This window comes from Cibotium barometz, chromosome 59 (genome assembly GCF_041138505.1).
Source record: "Cibotium barometz isolate CiBa-2024 chromosome 59, ASM4113850v1, whole genome shotgun sequence".
In the NCBI taxonomy this organism is placed as follows: domain Eukaryota; kingdom Viridiplantae; phylum Streptophyta; class Polypodiopsida; order Cyatheales; family Cibotiaceae; genus Cibotium; species Cibotium barometz.
Window position 1 is genome coordinate 8064514 of NC_141104.1, and position 22599 is coordinate 8087112.

Genomic DNA, 22599 nt, shown 5'->3' on the forward strand with positions numbered 1-22599 from the left:
GTGTAATGCACAACTTTGTGTAGATGAGAGGAGAGGTAGAGCCATCCAATACATATGATCCTTATCCTACTGACATAGGTGTTATGAATGACGACATAATGAGATGGGGGAGAGAGTTCAAGGAACATTGTTTTGAGATTTCATTATTCGCACAATGGAAGTGGAAGTGGAAAATGACTTAAAATATGCTCTAATATAACAAGCTTTACTTGCAAGTGCCAAAAAAGGAATCAATTTCTTAATAGGTTAGTGTTTACTAAAAGAAAAGTCCATACACGTGTTGTTTGCTTGAGTGTGCTTATGTGTTTGCATGTCAATGTGTTGTTTGTGTTTGAATGTTTGTGTTGTTTGCTTGAATATGTTTGTGTTTGAATGTTTGTGTGTGGCATGGTTTGTACCTAAACATTTGTATTTGTGCTTGAGTCATTTGCTTGTGTTTGTGTTTGTGTTTGTGTTTGTGTTTGAATGTAGCTTCGATAGGCGAGGCCTTACGGGTATGCACACTGTACAAGGGATTTGACTCTATAAAGGTCATTAGTTTATTTTAAATGTGTTGCATATATGTTTTGTTTAAATGTCTCAAACTCACCAGCTACTACCGACGGACTTTGTGGACACATGACATCGGCAAAAGTGCTACCTGCGACGTCATGTGCCCACAAAGCCGACGGGTAGCCAAAAAGTGGTGTTCGACGTGGCACTTACTTGCGTGTTGCCTATTGGCTCATGTGCCCGGGCCATCTGTGTCCAAAATGTGAAATCACCATAAACGTGTCTCTACTCGTGTGAGCCCTTTTGGTAGTCATCCACGTGCACTCAAGAGCCACACACATACTTCTCTACTTTGGAAACTCTGTGCAGCCTGGTTCTATAACCAAACCCTACTAGCACCACTCTCAAGTCTGTAATCCACCTACAATCCTCTATGTATAACTTCACAAAGTAAAGAGAAATTTGGCAATGGTGAGGCATCGTCCCATATGCAACTCCATGCTCAAGAGGATGAGGTGCTGGCCAAATGAGCCTAAGTGTGGAAGGGGGAGTGAATACGCTTTGAAAAATAAGAAGAAAACAGCTATTTATATAACTCGATCAAGTTCTAGGGTTAGGGTTTTTTACCCACATGTCATGCCACATATGGATGTAACTCGATTTGAGTATTTGGAATTCCCATTGTGGAGACAAAGACATCGAGGCAAGCACCAACCAGAAATCATGTGGAGATTGGCATTCTTTGGTTTACTTCTTTGAGAAACTCAAGGTGCAAGGTAGTGGAAGGATAATTCTAGGTTGAAGATGGTGGATATTATGTTTGCAAACATGCAAGTACTTTGTAAAATTAAAAAGCTCTATTTCTAATCAAAGCTTGGATGAGTCAAGCATTTAATCATTAAAAGTGAATGATTTTCATAAGCCAATAATTATTACTCAAAGTCTTTATAGAAAAATCTTAAGCAATGCAAAAATGTATCAAGTAAAGTGATAATGTCTTTGAATTCTTTAACTATTGAAGATTACTCATCAAATATCTGTTTGAGCATTTTGTGACTGAATAATGTTAGCACTTGGATTCTATGTTATAGTGATGGATGTTAATGACTTTCCTTTTTCTTTAAAATGAGCATGACTGGGGACTCAAGGTTACCATAGCAAGAGTGAGTTAAGATTGTAACATTAAAGGTCATAAAATTATAGTAATTGAATTAGTATGAGAAGGGAAATGAAAATTATAGTAACTGAAAGAGTTCATGGCCCGTGGTTGAGCCACGGGTTTGTATGAATGTTCATGTGCATGTGTGTATGCGTGTGTACGCGCATTATAGCCGTGACGACCACACTGCAGCAGCCACACATGAGGGCAAGGCTCCAAAAGATTCATTACAATGCCTTCACAAAACCTAATTTGGCTTGTATGAAAACTCAGCTGCATGATGTCCTCATGTCCATCATGAATGTGCATCACCAGAGGTAGATTTCTCACAAAATAATAGCAATTTCATGACCTTAAATATTGCCTCTCTGCATTCTACCAAGGGAAGGAATGTGCATACGATGGTGGCAATAATTGCCCAGATCATGAAGATCACAACCCACATAGCGAAGTACCTCTGACAACACGTACCAACCAAAATGTTACCTAAAGAGATTACAAAATCACAATACTCCATTGATATTACCAAAAGAAACCCCTTAAAAGTTTGCGACCTTCAGGATGGTAGAATTAACAGAAGCCAGAATCACATGGCAGATGATCTAAGGAGAGAAAACTGTGCCTTGGATTAAATATGCAATGATGGTGCTTTGTTTTAAACATGCAATGATGTGCATTGATTTGAACATGCAATGATGTGCATTTATAAGAACTAGTGCAGAATTATCTTTTGTTACCTCTGAGAAGACACCTGCAGGCAAGGTATGGAGAGGCCATACAACCACCAACAGCACACTTAGAGCTATCGCCACAAAGCTTGTGAACCGGAAAGACTCATCCAATTCAAGACTCTCTGCAGATTTGATATCTACTTCATCCATCAACTTGATCTCCTGAAACCTGATCACACGAGCCAAGAATACCAGATTCAAATGATATAGATGACAACACTATCACGGAAATGGCAAACAAGGTACTTCACAAACCTGTTATAGCTCCCTGTTGTGTCTGGTGAGATGATTGTCCAAACAATACAGACAATTAAAGAGATTAACACTGATACTATGGTACCATCCATTGTTGGCCCAAGTTGTTGCAGCGAGTCTGAAATGGAGAGTTCGTGATAGACAACCTGTATCCTTTGAAATTGTCACCTTGCCTTAGAAAAGCATTCCCAGCATCAGTTACTAGTTATCCGCAACATGATCCCATGATTCAAGAATTCATACCTTAGCATGAACAATCCATGCTATGATGGCACAGACCTGACCTCCTAGTGCTCCTGCTATGGCAGCACCTTTTGGAACAGCTGGCCAAACAAGCATGAAAGAGAGGGGAGGAACACTTGAAGAGATCAGAAGTCCACCGACTAAAAACAGGAAGTTTACATCAATCTTCACCTGGACATAATGAAAAGGGTCAAGTTCTCTCAAACAATTTTTTCTTTTAAATTGAGCCAACCTTAAATACTAACATGCACCATTAAAGCTGTAGGAAAACATGTACAGTACCCTAGTCTTGATTAAAATTCGTTATGATTTTGCCTCGCTTCTAATAAAAATTGTACAGTATCATCATGTTTCAGTGAGCCCATGAGAGAGAAACGACAAAATGTTATTCAAGTCTGACATAGGGGGGATTACAAATGTCTGCCAGACACCGTCCCCCCTCCAAGTGGCAAAAGCCAATGCATTGTCGTACATGTCCATCCCTTTTTGAATTCAGACTATCCGTGGACACTGGACACCCATCATCATTGCTCACCACATTTGCCCAGTCACAGACAGGCGAGGTCAAAACTCATTCTTAGTAAGACCAACATCAGATTCTTTCAAGAAGTGGCTCTTGGCCTCCACCATACATAGGTAAAAAAAAGGGTGCACCAGGGCAAACCTGTCGTACTTATCCAGAGACATGTATAAGCACCTGACCATGAGCTGTGTGGTATAGGGCAGAAACACCCCGCTCCACCCCTTAAAATGCCTCGAGTGCCTTACAATAAATCCCAATTCACCCAGTTATATGCCTTCTCAAAATCAAGAAGTAGAAAGGGTAGGGACTGACTGGCAAAGATCCAAGTAGTCCTCGATTTTTCCCTCATTGGAGATTGAAAGAGCTGTCTATGCCTTGCCAAAAGGTAGACTGTCCAAAGGATGATGCCCTAACTACATTTCTTCTTGAACAGGTGGTCCTCTTTTCACCACAAGGAACTCTGAGGAGATTTGGGATCTTTGCTGGACTCATTCATCTCATCCCCAGAGGAGCAGATAGAATTATGGTCATTTGTGGAGGCTGTGGTTACCTTGCTTGTAGCATTTTTCTGCAGATTTGATACATGGCATTGACATTCATGCAATTAAGGTAAAAGTATATTGTGATAATGTCTTTGCTTTCTGGGAGGCTTTGTATGAGCCAAGATGTAAAGAAATGGGCACTCCAAGTCCAAATCCCTCTTCTGCTGCCCCCGCCTCCCCATCTGCTGCCCCCGCCTGCCCCTCTGCTGCCCATCTGCAGTCCCCGCCTGCCCCTCTGCTGCCTCCGCCTGCCCCACTGCCTTTGCTACCCCAGCTGCTCCCGCCTTTGCCCCCCTCTTCTGCACCCGCCTCTTTATCAGCAGCAATTTTATCTGGATTCAAGTCGGCCGCCCATTTTTTTGATTGGCTTTATGGCTTCTTCTGCCGCAGCCAATCTTTCGTCACCCCCACTGGCCGGGAGAATCATCAATTTTTCACAAGACGAGCTCACCTCTCTTCAGCAAGCATTGACCTTGAGGTCCAGACCACCCTTGTTGCAAGAGTTTATGGTTCCCACCCCTCTCATTCGCAGGCCTGTCTTCTATAGCAGCTCTCCCTTCGGAGCTGATTGTGCACTTCCAGGATAGTCGTTTGCTTGGTCGAGGCTTCTTCCAGGTGGACTTTCATTCTTCAAAAGCTACTTCTCAGGTTTTCGTTGGCAGCCCCTTCCCTCTTGGTCCTAGGAAAATTTTCTTCTTTCAGTACCAGGAGGGCTTTGATCCAGTGGCGGAGGATCGGTGGCTTACCCCGGTCTCACTACGGTTCCCTGCTCTTCCTCAGTCCTATTGGAAGCTTTTAGCTTCCATAGGGGCATCCTTTGGCCAAGTTCTAGAGGTACCAGTCCTTCTAAGCTCTCCCGCCTCACCTTCCGCGGTCGTCACCACAACTCTTGATGGTGTACCCCAGGTCCTTGTGCTTGTTCCTGATCCAGATTACTGATGATCATGTTATGCTTCAGAGACCTGACGGATCTCATTTCCGCCAGAGGATGGAGATTGCAGGCAGACCTGACCAGTGTCGAATTTGTCGTTGAGACAGGGTCACATTGCTAGAGATTGTCCCAGATCAAGGGGCCATGCTAGGAGGCGGCGTGGTCCTGCCCATCAGAGGCCTTCTGCAGATGCCGAGACTCCAGCTGCTCCTTTGCCACAACAGACCACACAACGTTGGGTTGTGGTTAGGGATGGCAGGCACCCTCGGACCCCCGTACCTACCCCTTCACCCACACCCCTTGTAGAGCACCCTACCCCTTATGCAGCTCTTGCCTCACAAGATGTTGATCCTTTTTGGAGGATGAGGCCTTGCAGGCACATGATCTGGATCCCTCATAGGAGGATGCTGCATTACAGTTACAGGATGATAGTACCCTTGAGGATGATGTTGCACATTCGCATTGTCATGGTACCTCTCGAGTTCTGAACACTAGCCCTGGCTTTTTCCCGGAGTGGGGGAGAGAGGTAAGGTTTACATCCTCAGATTTTCCCTTCCTGATCTATGCAAGACGTACTTCCGCCTCTAAAGGGAGTCCTTCGTTGACCACGAGATCTGGTCGTTCCTACTCTCAATCCTTATGAGGATTGTCTCTTAGAAAATCAGGGTCTTGGGGGTTTTTTTCTGCGTCGGCGGAGACAAATTGTAAAAACCAAGCTCCATTGTGTAGTCACAGGTGGACCTATGGATGTATTTCACTTGCAAGAGCATAAACTGGATGCTAGCCAGTGTGGGAGATGAGGAAAGCTTCTCTCGGGACACACCTTTTGGTCACCAGCTGTTGGTACCGAGGGTGGTGTCTGTATCTCTGTTTCAGCTTTGATCGTGCCTTGCATCATTGGACATGGTGTCATTTTGCCTGTGAGAGCGCAGTGGATCCTTCTTATGCAGGGTACTACACGCATTGGTATTCTCAACCTCTATGCTCCTAACCATAGAGGTGAGAGGAGTGCTGTCACCAGGTGGTCAACTTTTGCAGTTGCTTTCCTTGTATTTACCTAAGTAAATACATATATTTTCTTTTTCTTTTTGTTCTTTAGTTGCTGTTGATTTCTACCCTCAGATATCTCTTGGATCAAGCTTCGACATTGCATGACCAGAGAAGGTGGACCATTGGGACTTCGTGCGACTGATGGTTTACTTGAGCCTTGGGACCTTGAAATCCCAGAAGATTGGGCACTGAAGACTTGACGAACAGTGGACCAGGACAGTGTACTTGGCCACTGAGAATGGTGCAAGACAGTGTACCTGGCCATAAATGTAGATACACATTTGTGAATGTCCATGAAATGAAAAGTCACTGTATCATGACCACATTACGTTTTCTAATGTGGTCACGAAAGAGAATGTTGATCAGATGACCTGAAGGAATGCTTTGGGCATATCTCCTAAATTTTAGGAAAACTGCTATTTTTGGACAGTGATCAGATTTGAAATCTCTTCGCGTCAATCTCTCCGAAATGTTGCAAGGATCAATAATCACCAAAGGACTGATGTCAAAATGTTAGCAGATTGGGAGATTTTTAGACCGGAAGGCTGGAACGAGAAATGAGCTGCATGATTGCCATGTGGCAACTTTTAGGCCAGTTTCTAAGTACAGGAGGCTGAGCGCTTGGTTATCTTCCCCCTGGGCTCATTTTTGTGGTGGGCAGGTGGATTGTTGCAGGTCAAGAGCTATTGGAGCTTCCCCTTCTCTGTTCTCTATGTATTGAGGGTTGAGCTTGCTCTCCACAGCCTCTCTTAACCTATATTCAGCTATGGTAATGCCCCTCTAGTGGGCTACTCTCATGAATTATGTACAGCTGTGTGGGGAATATGCTTTTTGGCTGAGGCAAGAGCCTCCTTTGACAGGAACAAGAGTAGCTAACTGCTGCTCCAAAGCAGGAACCGGCGAGGGTAGTTACCTCACCACGCAGCTGTCCAATTCAGCACTAAATCAGTGCTGTTTTTGGACTGTTCAGGGGCTGTTCCAAGGCCCAGTTGATGCCAGATTGCAGAGGGACCTTGCTAGGGTCTACCAGGACAGTGTGGTGGTTGTACAAAGCTGAAAACAGGTCTGTATAGAAAATACAGCAAGCTGAAATTCACTGTTTTGGGCTTATTAGAGTGGTAGAAGGCCAAGGAAGAGGACCAGGGACTTGGAATTTTATTCAAGGAAGGTTTATGTACCGAAATGCTGCCGAAATTTCCTTAGAACAGGGGTTTCTTGGCTGTGAATTGCTCTTGTAACTACAGATACCATACCCTTGTAATTTTCCCTTGAATTAATGGATAAATAAATACCGAATGGGACGCCGGACTTCAGGGCCAATCTGGTGTTGAGCGAGGGAGCGAGGATTCTGTTTGTGTGTGTGTGTCATAAAGTCCAGGTATTTAATTGAAAGAATTACTGCGTTATGTGTCCATAGCCCGGTTACAAGTGCCTTTTGGAAATCTCTCACTACACTGATGCCTCTTGCCGACCATTGGATTATTGGTGGGGATTTTAACATGGTTGAGATGCCAACGGATAAAAGAGGTGGATATGAGGGCTTGGTGCATCCTCTTGAAAGAGCGTCTTGGGAGAGGTTTATACTCTCCATTCATGGCAGAGATTGTTGGCATGAGGATGACATTTTGAGGAGTTCATCCACTCTTCTTTATTCATGGTCTAACAGGAGAAGAGATGCAAGATGTATCTATGCACGGTTAGACAAATTTTATGTGGATGATTGGGTGCTTGACAGAGGTGGGCATACTTTTATTGCTACAAGCACCTCTAAGTTGGATCATTACCCAATGGTTTTATGTATTAGAGATCCGAATTGCCATGGATCAGCACCCCATGTACACATCCCTGATCATTTGTTTTCAGATTCATAGCTATCGCGACGTATGCTTGATATTTGGAGATCTCATGATTTCTTACAGGCCTCTCAAAGCCTGGCCTCTTCTCTCTGTGATATTAGTGACTTTTATCACACATGTGCCCTATCTATGAGGCAAGAGGCCTTGGATTTAGAAAGGGCTATTAGATGTAGATTGGTTGCATTAAAAAAAGAGCACGAGAAACATCCTCATGCTCAATGGGTTGCAGATTCTTTATGCATTGTTAGGGCAAAACTTCATCACTCTCTTGAGCAGCGTGCGGAGTACCGTTGTAACAAACATTTCTTTGCTACTCACGGCCCATCTCATGCCAAAGACAGTGTCAGGCAGTTGCAAGATTCACATGGCCCTCTTCACTCAGATCCTCTTATGGTTAGACAGATTGCCACTAATTTCTATCGCCAGCTTCTTAGTGCTGAGCCGCACTCTGATTTGAGACATAGGACACAGAGGAAGGTTTGGAATGCATTGCCACATTTGATCACTGAGGAGATGTGTGCCACTCTAGATGCCCCTTTCTCTATGCAGGAGTTCAGTCATGCTCTTCATCCCTTACCTCGTGGTAAGTGTCCAGGGGAGGATGGCCTCTCCCCTGTTGTTTTCATTACTTTTTAGAATGAGATTGGGACTGAGATCACATCGGCTCTGCAAGAGATGTGGGACATAGGTTCTATGCCTTCTTCTCTCACTGAGGGGCTTATTTATCTTATTCTTAAGAGTAAGGATAAGACATTGATTGGCCAGTGGAGACCTATCACCTTACTTGGGACTCTGCCTATAAGATTCTTGCTAAGGTAGTGAGCATCAGATTGCAGTCAATTTTGCAGGATGTCATTCATGATACTCAGAATGGATTCTTACACGATAGGAGCATCTTTGATAACATTTTCTCGTTTTGGGAGGCTATTGAATGGGCTAAAGCGAGCAATCAGCCCTTGGCCATTCTGCTCTTGGATTTTGAGAAGGCCTATGATAGAGTGGATTGGGACTTCCTTGAGGGTACTCTTAGCCAAATGGGCTTCTCTCAGAGATGGATCAAGGGAGTTTCATGCATGTATCATGATTCCCACAGTAGAGTGCTCGCTTGCGGTGATAGAAGCGAGCGGTTTCAGATTTCTCGCTCAGTATGGCAGGGCTGCCCTTTAGCCCCATTATTATATATCATAGTTGCAGAGGCCATGAGCATCTTTCTCCACTCCACTGCTGGTATTTCGGGATTGAGGTTGCCTCTTCGTAGTCAAGAGGAATTGGTTGACTCTGAGTTAGCTAATGACACAGCCATGTTCTTGGAGGCTTCACATATATGCTTATGTTCCTTCCGGGTAGCACTAGAGGAGTTCTGTTTGGCAACAGGGGCACTCATTAACTGTCACAAATCTGTTGGTTTTTGGGTTAGTGTTTTACCGAGAGTTGCTTAGGGTGCAGAGCTTGGTTTTACTTGGATCAACAGAGGATGCACTGCTAGATATTTGGGATGCTAAATTGGGATTGATATTTCTCCTGTAGAGCAGTTTGCTCCGGTACTTATGAGTATCCGGAAGAAGCTCCTCCATTGGAGCTCCAGGAGATTAGATTTAGCTTCCAGAGCTTTGGTGGCTAATCAGGTATTGCTTGCCTCAGCTTGGTTTATTGCCTCTTGTTGGTGCTTCTCTCGTGCGTGCATTGGCCAATTGCGGAGATTGATCCACAATTTTCTTTAGTCAGGTTTGGATGGCGCCTCAGACACTCGTGCCAGGGTAGCTTCGCAAAGAAATCAGAGTGCTATTATTGTGGCAAAAACCAAGACACATGGCAAAGGACTACTTGCAAGTTGTAGACCTATTATGTTACATTCATTGATTATTGTTGACAATCTAGAAATGGGATTGATCATGGTGAAGGACATAGATTAAGCATAAGATTAAGGTGGATTAAACCACACTAAAAACTCCATGAGAGAGAGAGAGAGAGAGAGAGAGATTGCACACTCAACAATAGCTCTATTCACTTGCATATCTCAATGAACCATACAATGATATAGGCTCTCTAGCCTTATCCCACTTTACACATCATCATCCATGTGGCAACTCCTTTTCCACTCTTTTGGTCAACTCTCACATACCATGCAATATTACATGTGGCATTCTTATCTTGCCACAATATCTTGCACCTCCAGGGTGCTTTCCCACATACACACAACACCACGATTACATCTCTCAACATCCCCTCTTAATCGAGGTGTTCCACAACTTACCCATCATCCATCACCCATATCAATGTAGCATTGCACAACCACAATTGCTACCTTTCAACACTCCCCCTTAATGATACATTGGAGTGTCCATCAACCAATCATGTGTGCGCATGTCTACCATCTTAGACAACTAGTCCATTTTGAGCCGACTCGCTCACAGCAGCGGAACCACTGAGTCCGATTTGAACATGGAAGTTTGGGTGGGAACCAATCCATGCGCATGCACCTCACACGTGCATCGCTCATGCACACATCACAACAACCATTTTGAGCTTCTCGGTGAGCTCCCTCATACCATGGATGATTCTTTAAGAGTCTTCCGGAGGATCGGAGAGCTGCATCCATTCAGCATCTTAGGGGCTCTCGCATTCGTATTGATCAGATTGATGCAACTATTCCGCATGAGTGGCTTTCTGGGACCTTTCACGGAGACTATCATCTGAGTTGTCTTGGAGTTTTTTCGAGGATAGGCATACCTCTGCAGGTCATTGCTCTCCCGGGCCAGGAGGCTACAGATTGCATCATTTACTCTATCATGCCTGGAGGGAGATTGAGGAGATGTAGTATGGAGGAGATCATCCCAGATACTAGGCTTAGTCCAGTAAGGATTGTTGGTCGTTCGGGGAAGCATTGGTTCACTGACCCTTCTCCTTAGATAGTGACTCATGGCTCTTGGTGTTTGTGGTTATATGGTGGCAGTCCTATCAGATATCTTCCATGGGATCCAGGAGAGTGAGAGTGGATTGATGCCTTCGATCCTTTGAAAAGCCTTCCTTTTTTCAGTTTCACAGTCCGGAATGCCAGGCTTCTCCTCACTCGACAAATGCATAGGATCCCTACTCTCAGGCCTCATTGGGAGAGCTATGATATTTCTCCAGTGATACAACGCAGATATTGGCATAGACTTTGGCACTTATACAGAAGGAGCCAGATCTCTCATTTCTTTTGGTTATTCTTACATGGTGGTCTCCCCACCAATCAGTGGAGATCGGTTTTCGGTGTAGCACCTTCCTATCCTAGGTGTGCGGCAGATTCTGAGACTGTACAACATTGTTTATGGGGATGCCGCACTGCACAACAGATTTGGGGTTCTGTAGCCCAACTTATGGGCAAATTGAGTGGCCGAGCCATGCATGTGACTTGGGGGGCAGTTGCTTGGCTCTTCCAGTCCGGTCCGCAGCTTTTTTACGAGGGCAGTGGTACATATTCTACTATTTTCATTGCTGCCATGGCATATGAGGAGGATGGGGAGGGCTTTGCCTTGCAGGGCTCCTATCGCCATATCCCCACAGTTCCAATTCTAACTCTCACTTCTGATCGTTGGACTCCTGGTTCTTGCTAGAGATGGGAGATTTGCAACAATATGGGAGGTCATTGAGGGCACCCTTCGCGGACATTGGGGGAAGCTTTAGGGTGGCTCCGATGGCATGCAAAAGCGCCGCAAGGCCTTCTTGCAGATTTGGTGTCACGGTCCTTTTCTCACTGATAGGGGTGGTGAATTATACACCACCGTGCGGTTGTCACCGCACCCCCCACCCCCCCCCCCCACCCCCCCGCGGCACCAATTGTATGAGACAGCCTTCTCCTCCTAGAGCACGGGAGAAGAGCACCCTTCCCCCTTTTTCAGATTTCTTGATTATTGCTCCCCTCCATGGAGCTGAGTTTGAACTTAGCTAGCACGGCTGTTTTGCTTGGTAACTAATAGAAGGATCTCTTTCCCGGGGAATGAAAAAGGTACACCTTGTGCTTCCATCTAGGCTGGTTAAAATGTCTAATTTTTTCCAAGGGAAAAAGAGATCCTTCCATTAGTAGGAAAAAAAAAGCATTTGCATTACTATAGATACAACCCTCTAATGAGGTATGAATACTAGGATTTTTCCTTTTGGGGGGGGTGGGGGGGGAGTGTGTAACAAATTGATGGCATGGCTCAACGAGTCAAGGCCACGTGGCACCTGATCAAGGATGTGTGGCATGCTCATGCACCGCGGACACCCAGCATGGTTACATGAAAACCTGTTTTGTCCCCTACGAAACACGAAACAATGAAATAGACGCAAAATGAGACAAAATACACCCAACAAAAGATATTTCAATTTTCGCCCAAATTTGATGAAAACCCGTCTTGTCCCCCACGAAACATGAAACAATGAAACGGATGCAAAATGAAACAAAACACACCCAACAAAATGCTATTTCACCCAAATTTGAGATTTTTCCAAATTTGATATATAAAAAACCCATACTCTTCTCCTCTTCTTCTTCTCTTTCACTTCTTTTCTTCTCCATCTCAATTTCCTTAAAAAAGGCTTAAAGACGAAACAATGAAATAGATGAAACATTTCTTGTGACTATGTGTAACCATTTCCAAATTTGACTTCTTGGTCAATTTCACCTAATTGCACACCCAATTGTTGAAATTTCTTACAAGTATTCCACTAGCTCTTCAATTTCTCATATTCCCTCAATTTATAAATCCCAATTTCACTCGCATACGGTGGATATCTTGCCTACACAAGGCCTACCCACGCCCTTGTGCCACCCTCACCAAGTTCTCACCATTCTCTTCTCCATGTGGCTAGCCTCACCCAGCCAGCATACCCACATGCTCCCTCTGTTAGAAATCTAGCATGGTATCACACTAAACTAGAACATGGGGAAGAGTGCAAGAGGGATGAAGCAAATTGAGATAATTCCATTGATGTGACCCCTTGAATATATAGCGGGAAAGTACAAGAGCTGAGCATGAGTGCATATGGGATAAATCCCTGAGTGCCACATGGCATACACTGAGATGACCATGACTAAAAGTACTCTTAGTGAGCATTTAGTAAAAGTACTCCTAGTGAGCACTTAGTTCCAACACCCTCCTTAAGTGATACTAGGAGGACATGACTGACAAGATGACAGATGACAAAGATAGATAATAAGGAAAGATGAAGAGACTGATGACTGATGACTAGACAGACAGACAAGCCAAGACTGAAAGACAAGATAGAAGACAAGATAGAAACGATCCTGAGACACCCCTCCTCAAGTGATATCCTCATATGGGTCCACAAGGGTAGGGACAAGATGGATCTAAAATAAGACACAGTCAGATTGATAGACAAATAGACAGACAGACAATAGTAGATAGACAAAAGACTGACTGTAGACAAACAGATAGACCTTGACCCACAGACACACCCTCCTCAAGGGCTATCCCTCCTGCTGGTCAAGGATAAATCTGGTGCTCATGGCCCAGTTTCTCATGCCATGTCAGGGGTTGCCACAGGGTAGGTGTAAAATAAAAGAGAGGTCCAGACAGACAAAAGGATGTGACTTCTCCCCTCAGATTGAATTCTTCATAAGGACATCTCCCAGAACAGATGGAGAAGCCTATGAGATCAAATAGATAGGGAAGGTAAGTCCAGAACAGGGTCCTCTTTGGCCTACATCATGTGGTGACCAAAGTAGGAGAGATAAAAAAGGTCTTTTTATGCAGAGAGCAAGGGCAGAGTACCCAAGAAGAGATGCCAAAGATAAATAAATGAGAGACAGCATCAGAAATGAGAAGGTCTTACCCCTATTTTGATGGGCAGTGTCTGTTCTCTTACAAGATAAAATTCAGTTCTGAAAATTAATTTTTAAGAATAAAATAGAACTGAGAATATTGCAGCATACAAAGGATAATCCATTTTAGTTTTTACCTCAGGTCTTCCACCCTTTCAAGCCCATGTCACAGACACACTATCCAGGGGGTAACCCGAGAGAAAGGCAGCTGCAAACAGAGATTTCTTAGAGGAAATGTTGCTGCAGATAGAGAGAGAGGCATACGGGCCTGTCAGAAGCAAAAGAGCAGCAACTAATACCTCGTTTTGATATAGGAGTGGAGCAGCCAGTAGAGAATATGTCTTGAACAGAGAATGGGGGCTGCCCATACTGAAAACAAGAGGTGCGCAGCCTTGAGAGAATAAAAACGAGTTGTTGTTGCAGCACCAGCAGCAAGAAAGGTGTCGACATGTAGAAGACAAGGGGGGCAAATTAAGAACTCAGAAGCGGCCTGCTGCTGTAGCATAATGAGGAAAATGGAGATGACCCCAGGGAAAGAGAGCAGGTCGGCCTGCTTGCTGAACAGAAGCGGGGCAGAAAAATAACGGGGCATATGAGCATCAGGTTGAGGCAAGGCAGCACCAGAATTATTTCGAAGCAAAGAAGTAGCTCCATGGCGGGATCAGGGACTGTCGACTGCAGAAAATATGGGCGACATCAGGGCAGTGGAGTCGTGTCGAATAGGAGCTGGAGATGTCGAGCAGATTCAGCAGCAGAAGACTCGTTGTAGAACAGGAGAGCGGCCTGTTTCAGCAGTATAGAGAAGGGCGACACCATAGCGGGCTGATGCAGAAGATCATGGGCTGTTTGGTGCAGCATGAGAAAAGCAGGAGCGGGCTGCTGCAGCAGATCATGTCGAGGGCAGCTTGTGGCAGATCAGCAGCACCTCAAAGAATAGGAGAGGAGAGTAGCTAGAGCTGGATCTAAGACCCCCGATGGGGCAAAGCTAAAAAGGAAGCTAGACCTAGAGAAAATCTATGGCTAGATCTAGACTAAAGGGCTGAGGAGAAGAGGAATCTACATGGCTCTGATACCATGTTAGAAATCTAGCATGGTATCACACTAAACTAGAACATGGGGAAGAGTGCAAGAGGGATGAAGCAAATTGAGATAATTCCATTGATGTGACCCCTTGAATATATAGGGGGAAAGTACAAGAGCTGAGCATGAGTGCATATGGGATAAATCCCTGAGTGCCACATGGCATACACTGAGATGACCAAGACTAAAAGTACTCCTAGTGAGCATTTAGTAAAAGTACTCCTAGTGAGCACTTAGTTCCAACACCCTCACCATCACCCTTCTTCAAGCAGCTAGCCTCACCCCCCTACAAGTTATGCCTCACCCCATTCCCCATATGGTAGCCTCGTCCCCTATTCTCATGTGCTAGCCATGAGAACAAGTTCCTACCCTTCCATTCTCCATGTGCTAGGACTCACCCCCCTATTCTCTGTGTGCTAGACTCGTCCTTCTATGGTTTCTACAACGGTACCCACATGTGCTAGACTCACCCTTCTCCACGTGCACACTGCTTCTAACTCGAGCTTCTCTAAATGGTGACAGAAGGTCCTCTGCATGACTCCTAGCATGGCCCATACTCAAGTGGTAGTCTCACCCCCTCCCCCTCTTCTCCAAGTCTACTCGCTTCGCCCCCCTTCCACGGCTCCTACCCATGTGCTACCCTCGCCTCTCCAACCCGGTCCACTGGTCAGCATCTAGACCTTTCTAGGACTTTGAGACTAAATTGGATAGTGTATCCACTCCAAGTGTATCCGCCCGCTCTTTCAATAAAGCTCTGGAGTGTTTGACAGTGTTCAGCTCCCTTGCATGCTCTTCTTCATTTGTTTTATTGTTACTTCATACTCATTCACTTTCTTCAAGTTAACTAGCCTCGCCCCTTTGCCATCATATACCCCACCATACCCACCCCTCATCTGAGATCCAAAAAAAACTGCATCTATATCATAGACGACACATACAAATAAATGAAAACATGACCGACATCGATACTCATGGCATGCACACGTGTATCCAGTTGAACACAAGTGAAAAAACCCAGCAAAAATTTCCCATCACACCACTCTAGAAAATTTGACTAATTCAGTGCACAAAGACAACCTGCTTGGCCACCCTCGTCCCCCAAAGCCTCTTGCCACCCTCGCCCCCTATTCTTGTCTGCCCTCACATGTAGGCTCAGGACTTGCTCTTGTTGATGATGCATCCCTGCTTTCTCCCAGATTTGGCTGATTCCTGCCAATTTCTACTCCCCCATTGCACTTAATTACAGCTCACACTTGCACCCACTTGCATACCACTCCTTGGCACAACCATTTATGTATTTATTTAAACAAGAAAATACAGGGATAGAGATGGATACCTTGAAGATGAAGCAAGAAAAAGCTCCCATGCCAACCCCTATGATCAAAATTGCCGTACGTGATACATATAAAAGCTCCTTACCAGTCGCTTGAGGCCTTATATAAGCCTGAATCAAAGAGAAGCAATAAAGAACAATTTGAGTGGTAAGTCATAACACTCTAAGCCCTCAGTGTTATCCCTTGCATTTTGACTTCATTTGAACTATCTCTTTCGCCCCCACAAAAACCCTCCAAACTTTTTTTTACCTTGTAGACATCATATGTAAATAGAGAACTCATTGCAATGAATTCAGCTGAACCAGAAGATGTTGCAGCCATAAATACAATCGTCAAAATCAAAATGACACCACCTGCTCAATCCACAAAACCCTTTAATTTGATGGAGGCAAAGGTGAGCAAGCTTCTTCAAAAATTCTGATGCTGCAACAACTACAACACACAATATTGACACTAGCACAAATTGAGATGAGTATCTTTTTAGTCTGCCTTTGTAGAAGGCACGACTAAGGAATGGCTATGTTTTGTGTGGAGACTAATTTCTTCACTTCTCTCTCATTCTTTATAGACACATGTCACATGCCATGAGGATTGCGATTGGCCAGATCTGTCTCATCACATGGCATGAGGGTGGAGACTGGTAGCCCTCTGTCACCCTTTCCTCTCACTTCACAACCCCCTTTCCACCCCTTTCTCTCTCTTTGCAGCCCTCTACCACCCCTTTCTCTCTCTTCACAGCCCTCTGCTGCCCCTTTCTCTCTCCCAGTGGGCACCTGAACATATCCAAAAAATACAATAAGCAAACTTTTCAAGAATTTGAAAAATTACATAGTGCAGATGAACGGTGACATTCCTTTCGTGTGTGACAGTGCAAGACAGCTTGCATCCTGAACAAAAATGGCAACCCCCTCACACAACACATGCAACGCAAAGAAAGAAAGAAAGATATATTAAGCGTCTACTAAAGGCCCAATGGGCCTATAAGACCAAAGTGATACAATAATGTCCATGGCATATCTCATCATGGAATGGAAAATAAAACAGAAACAAAACATAAACATAGATATCTCATTGGGGTGATACAAAATTGTCCATGGAAAATCATCATGGAATATTAGGAACATAGAAACATGAGAGCAACATCAGCCCCCAATAGATGGTATACCACTCTCAAAAATATCAAGCATCGGGCTAATGAGTATGGCTGAGAGGTCTCCCTTAGCTACATCACGTGGAAAGGTAGCTCGATGGCGGTGGAGCATGTCCTGGATCTAGAGCTGCTGATGGAATCATGGCCAACGTCCCAGTGCTTGGGGCGTCGAGCACGCTAGAGTGCAGAGGCCCGGTCTGAGGTAACTCCTCTCAGGTGAGGTGGGTTTGGAGCAGCTCGAGGCGGGTCCACAAGATCCACTGTATCGGTGTCCTTCACCTCCTGGGTCCGGAAGAAACTGGTGATGGTTGGCTGGCGAGGGAAGGGGCGGGGTGGCTGGGGCCGAAGCTCTCTCAAGAAAGTGTCCTTGCGTCTGCGGAGCTCAAGCAGGAAGAGGCCTATGAAACACTAGTTTGGGAAGTCAATGATCCTGGAGAGTGGACCAAATCCCTCACGAAACAAACAGTGAAACCTCCTGCGGATCTCATAGTATACTAGGTAGCAGCGTATGTAATGCTCCTCCGTCTCAACCTTTGTGTGGCATACTGAGCAGATCCTCTCCTCTCTGGGTCTTCGTATGAGCTTCCCGGCTCTAAAGAGGCGCTCAACTCTACCTGTCTCCACTCTGAGGCGATGGGATGAAACCCGAATCTAGCCAATCGCAATGCACATGGCATGGGACATGTGAACACTCAGGCAGCCCCGCTGCTGGATGAATCCATCCTCAGTGAGCATGAGGAAGTGATCTCTGTAGAAGTGCATGTTCGTTGGGAGCTCTGGAGGTGTGATCCATGTTTACAAAACTGAAATCTATTGTGCAGGAAATGGAAATGTAAGGAATCCAATCAGCCCTCACTCCAAAACTGTCGGAATGCACAACGGAAAAATAAGCCAAGTGTTGTAGAGAACAAAATGCAGAAGTGTAGAGAGAGAGAAGCTGTATAAACTCTGCTATATACACAAGATTAGGTACAAATACGGTGTGGGCGGCAAGGGTGGTATTTATACCACCCTACAGTGCTGGTCGGCCAACCCAAAACCAGCCGATTGGGTGCACACATGTCCATGACTGAGAAAATGACTAGCTGGCCAGGACAAGACATGGTCGGCCAGGAGAAAAACATAGTCGGCCAACACCAGACAGTCCCCACGACAAAAAAAAGGGAGAAATACCCACACCCACGGAAAACTGGGAAAAGCTCCTGGGCGGGCAAACCACAACAAAGGCCCTCACTGAGTAATATGTACAGACAAGAGATGACTGCTTACACCCCCTCTCAGCTCCTGGATGTGGAACCAACCCCAGTGCTCCTGGGTGGGCAAACCACAACAAAGGCCCTCACTGAGTAATATGTACAGACAAGAGATGACTGCTTACACCCCCTCTCAGCTCCTGGATGTGGAACCAACCCCAGTGCAGCCGGAGCATAGCCTGAGGTAGAGACTTCGTGAAGAGGTCCGCTACATTGTCCTCCGTCGAACAAAACTTTAACAAGATGTCATCATCCAAAATCTTCTCACGAACAAAGTGGCTCTGGATGACCGTGGGTTCCACCAGGGGAAACCCAATCTCGCCAAGTAACCTCTGCAACCTCACCACCTTGCAAGCAGCCCGGTACTCTGCCTCTGTAGACGACAAGGCAAAAATTGGCTGCCTCTTGCTGCTCCATGAAATAGCTCCTGAGCCAAGGGTAAATCCGTACCCTGATGTAGATCTCCTCGTGTCTGGATCTCCTCCCTAATCTGAGTCACTCCAAGCTTGGAGTCTGACTCCATCCGTCGTTCCCCCTCTAGTGTCATAGAAGAGTCCAAGATCCTTCGTGCCCTGCAGATACCACAAGATCCACAACCCTGCGTCCCAATGAGTCTTCAAAGGCGTCTGCATGAATGAGCTCAACAGCCCCACCGGGAAGCTCAAGTCCAATCTGGTGTTCAGCAACCAAATCAATGAGCCAAACTACTTCCGATACAAGGAGGCATCAACCTGCTCGCAAGGATCAACTGTAACTTTGGTATGCCAAGTCCTGGAACTTGCTGAAGACCATACACGAAACATGTAAACCACTCCCTTTGAACCCGGAACCTCAAAGCTTGGAGGCTGCGCAACAGACACCACCTCCCGCAAGTCACCATCTGCCACTTGCATGGCTTTCCTACAAGTCCCCTGGGAAAGAGCTTCCTCAACTATAGTAGGCTCTTTGTCCTGAAAGATACGAGACATCAAAGCATAGTTCACCTGTAAAGGTTCCTTTGATTGACGAACGCAAGAACTGGAATGTCCTTGCCTATTGCTGCCAACATCTGGCAAGCCATCCACCATCTGGTTCCAGAAAGCCCGCCGCAGCGCATCCACATTCAAGTGGTCATGACGAAATCGCCACAAATCACCTAACTGAGAACCTGTAAGAGAAAGTGCTAAGAGTTTGTAGATCCCATTCTCCACTCCGCCTTCCCATACAACCTGGCTTGCTGCTTTGTCCCGTAGAACAACAAAATGCTCATCAAACTCCATCCAGTCTTGCAAACCTCATGCACTGACAACAGATGAAAACCAAGAGATGGGACATAAAGAACCTGGGAGGAATGCTTCCCCCCTTTTCCCCATCAAGAACGATCTCTAACTTGCCCTCACTGTGAATAGGGATAGTGGACTTGTCACCACTCAGGATGTGACCTGTGTGCCTTCTAAGATCCTGTAATAACTCTCAGGAAGGAGTCACGTGCCTAGAAGCACCACTATCTAGAATCCAGTCTTGAGTGTCCCTAGCGGTGAGTCCAACTGCCTCCCTACTCGAAGAAGATGAAGCGTCTGTGTCCATAATCTCCAAGTGCACAAAAGCTAGAGTCTTCACGGTTACTACTGAGGAATCTGCACCCTTCTCAGTGCTCTGCTTAGGACATTTCCGCCAATAGTGACCTTTCTCGCCACAATTGTTACAGGTCTGCTCTGCCTTCAAAGCGTCACGATCCAGATCGGGCTCCTGCTGAGAAGACTTCTCCTGCGAAGACTTCCCTTTGCCCTTACTGCAGCCTTCAAAGCGTCACGATCCAGGTCGGGCTCCTGCTGAGAAGACTTCTCCTGCGAAGACTTCCCTTTGCCCTTACTGCAACCTTTCGATCGCTGGCCAGTTAAGGCCTCAGAACCTCCACCCTGTGGAGGGTTCGTAAAACGCTCTTCCTCGTCCAAGACCATAGGCACAAGCTCCTTCCATGTGATGGTATTGAGCCTCCCACTAGTGATCAAAGAGGAGTAAAAAGCTGAATATTGAAAGGTCAGATGAGACAGCAAAGTGATGGCCATGTCCTCTGAAGATATCTCCTTCCCAGCTTGAAGAACCTCCTGCTCAAGAGTCTGCAACTTGTTGATGTGCTCTCGCATCATCAAAGACTTTGCAAGATTCATCACCTGCATCTGCACTTCCAAAGAAATCCACTTCATGGGTGATACCCTGTTATATAGGGAAGCTAAATGTTGCCAAATCCCTCTGGCCAGTGTCATATGTTTGATATGATTAATCACCTATGGTGTGCAATTAAGAAAGATGAAAGAATGCACACGGGCATTGACATGATCCCACAATTGCGCCTCAGCCTCCCGTTCTTTCCAAGCAGAGGGAAAAGCTCCCCGTTCTCCAACTCCGGTCGTGGAACACCAACCACAATGAAATTAGCCAAGTCATAAGACTCCAAGATAGACAGACTCCTCCATTACCTTCCAGATGCCGTAGTTGGTTCCGTCCAACTGTCGATCCACCGAGAATGTGGGAGAGTAGGTATCTTCACGTGCTTCTCAGCCATCTCAGGCAAATCTGCCATCTCAAGGGTTCACAAGGTCTTGTGAAGGGAGGCTGGGTGGGAAAAAAAAATGGAGAAGGGGCTACAAAATAATATGAAAGGTGGCTCTTCAACGGTGATGGCCATCTTCTAGCCAATCTCCAAGTCCCGAACAGCCCAAGAATTCTCCAATGAGCACCAAAAATTAGCAAACCCTCAAGCTCCCACTATCTCCAAGCTTCAAGCCACCTGGGGCTTTGATACCATGTCGGAATGCACAACGGAAAAATAAGACAAGTGCTGTAGAGAACAAAACACAATAGAGAGAGAGAGAATCTGTATAAACTCTGCTATATACACAAGATCCGATACGAAAATGGTGTGGGGGGCAAGGGTGGTATTTATACCAACCTACAGTGCTGGTCGGCCAGCCCAAAACAAGCAGCCGACTGGGTGCACACATGTCCACAACTGAGAAAATGACCAGTCGGCCAGCACATGTGCAGCCGGCCAGGACAAGACATGGTCGGCCAGGAGAAAAACACAGTCAGCCAGCACCAGACATTCCCCACGACCAAAAACAGGGAGAAAAAACCCCAGAAAAATGGGAAAAGCTCCTAGGCGAGCACACCCACAACAAAGGCCCTCACTGAGTGATATGTACAGACAGGAGATGATTGCTAACAAAAACTGCATACAGGCACAATGTCCATTAAACACATCCTCACATAGCAAGCGGATTAAATTGGGGCAATGAGACAGGAATTTCAGAAACATGTAGAAGATGCAACTAAGACCATAAAACTAGAGCTCCATGGTCAAATGAAAACGAGCTAGATGCTTTTAAAGTAGCATGGAGCACAGAATGCCAATTGTAGAGTATGTTTACAAAACTGAAAACTATTGTGCAAGAAATAGAAATGCACTTTAAGGAATCCAATCAGCCCTCACTCCAAAACTACATGCAGGCACGATGCCCATTAAACACATCCTCACATAGCAGGAGGATGAAATAGGGGCAATGAGATAGGAATTTCAGAAACATGTAGAAGATGCAACTAAGGCCATAAAACTAGAGCTCCATGCTCCAATTCAAAAGAGCTAGATGCTTTTTTTTTTTTTAGTGAAGATGTATTTATATTAATAATATGAAAAAAGTACATATAAACTGTGGGTTAGTCTTCTCAAACAATGAAGAGAAGAACTACCCACAGAAACTGCTCAATCCAATATCCTCTTAGTGAGTAGTTTCATTGTATCTGACTCCCATCTGTTTACACTCACTAGACTAGCAATGTTAGCTTTCACTAAACAGATAACCTTCTTAGGATCTACACTTTGCATGCCATCATTAACAAAGACTAGAGTGTTCCTCGTAGACCAAATCTCCCATAGGCATGTAAATCTTGCAAATCCAAAACGGCTATTACTCTCCTCTGCTGGACCAATCTTTTTACCCAAAACCCAATGGGACCATGTACATTGCAGCCCAAAAATGTCCCCCCCCCCCCCCCCCCCCCCCCCCCCCCCCATTTAGAGAGCTGTGTCCAAAAGGATCTTAGGCATGCTTGAAATCCTCGATGGCTGCTTTGCATCTTGGGCATATTCCTGAGGCCATATTTCTGATCATCAGCTTACAGCCTAACGGAAGAGCCCCAACCATGATTCTCCAC

The 22599-nt window shown here is 45.5% G+C and overlaps 1 protein-coding gene across 23 annotated transcripts in view; it reads right to left on the bottom strand.

Annotated features, from left to right (window-relative positions):
* Window positions 1-1667: 1667 nt before the first annotated feature.
* LOC147605447 (urea-proton symporter DUR3-like) overlaps window positions 1668-22599 on the bottom strand; it is a 109648-nt gene continuing 88716 nt past the window's right edge. For 22 of the 23 annotated variants that reach the window (XM_086793202.1, XM_086793216.1, XM_086793212.1 and 19 more), the window contains 6 exons: window positions 16252-16355; window positions 16005-16112; window positions 2881-3051; window positions 2638-2783; window positions 2389-2551; window positions 1668-2108 (listed from right to left, as the gene is read on the bottom strand). In XM_086793202.1, coding sequence (XP_086649328.1) covers window positions 1947-2108; window positions 2389-2551; window positions 2638-2783; window positions 2881-3051; window positions 16005-16112; window positions 16252-16355 — 854 coding nt within the window. In that variant the 3' untranslated portion in view covers window positions 1668-1946. Of the gene's footprint in view, window positions 2138-2388; window positions 2552-2637; window positions 2784-2880; window positions 3052-16004; window positions 16113-16251; window positions 16356-22599 lie in introns of all 23 variants that reach the window. The other variant, XM_086793199.1, reaches the window with a different exon arrangement.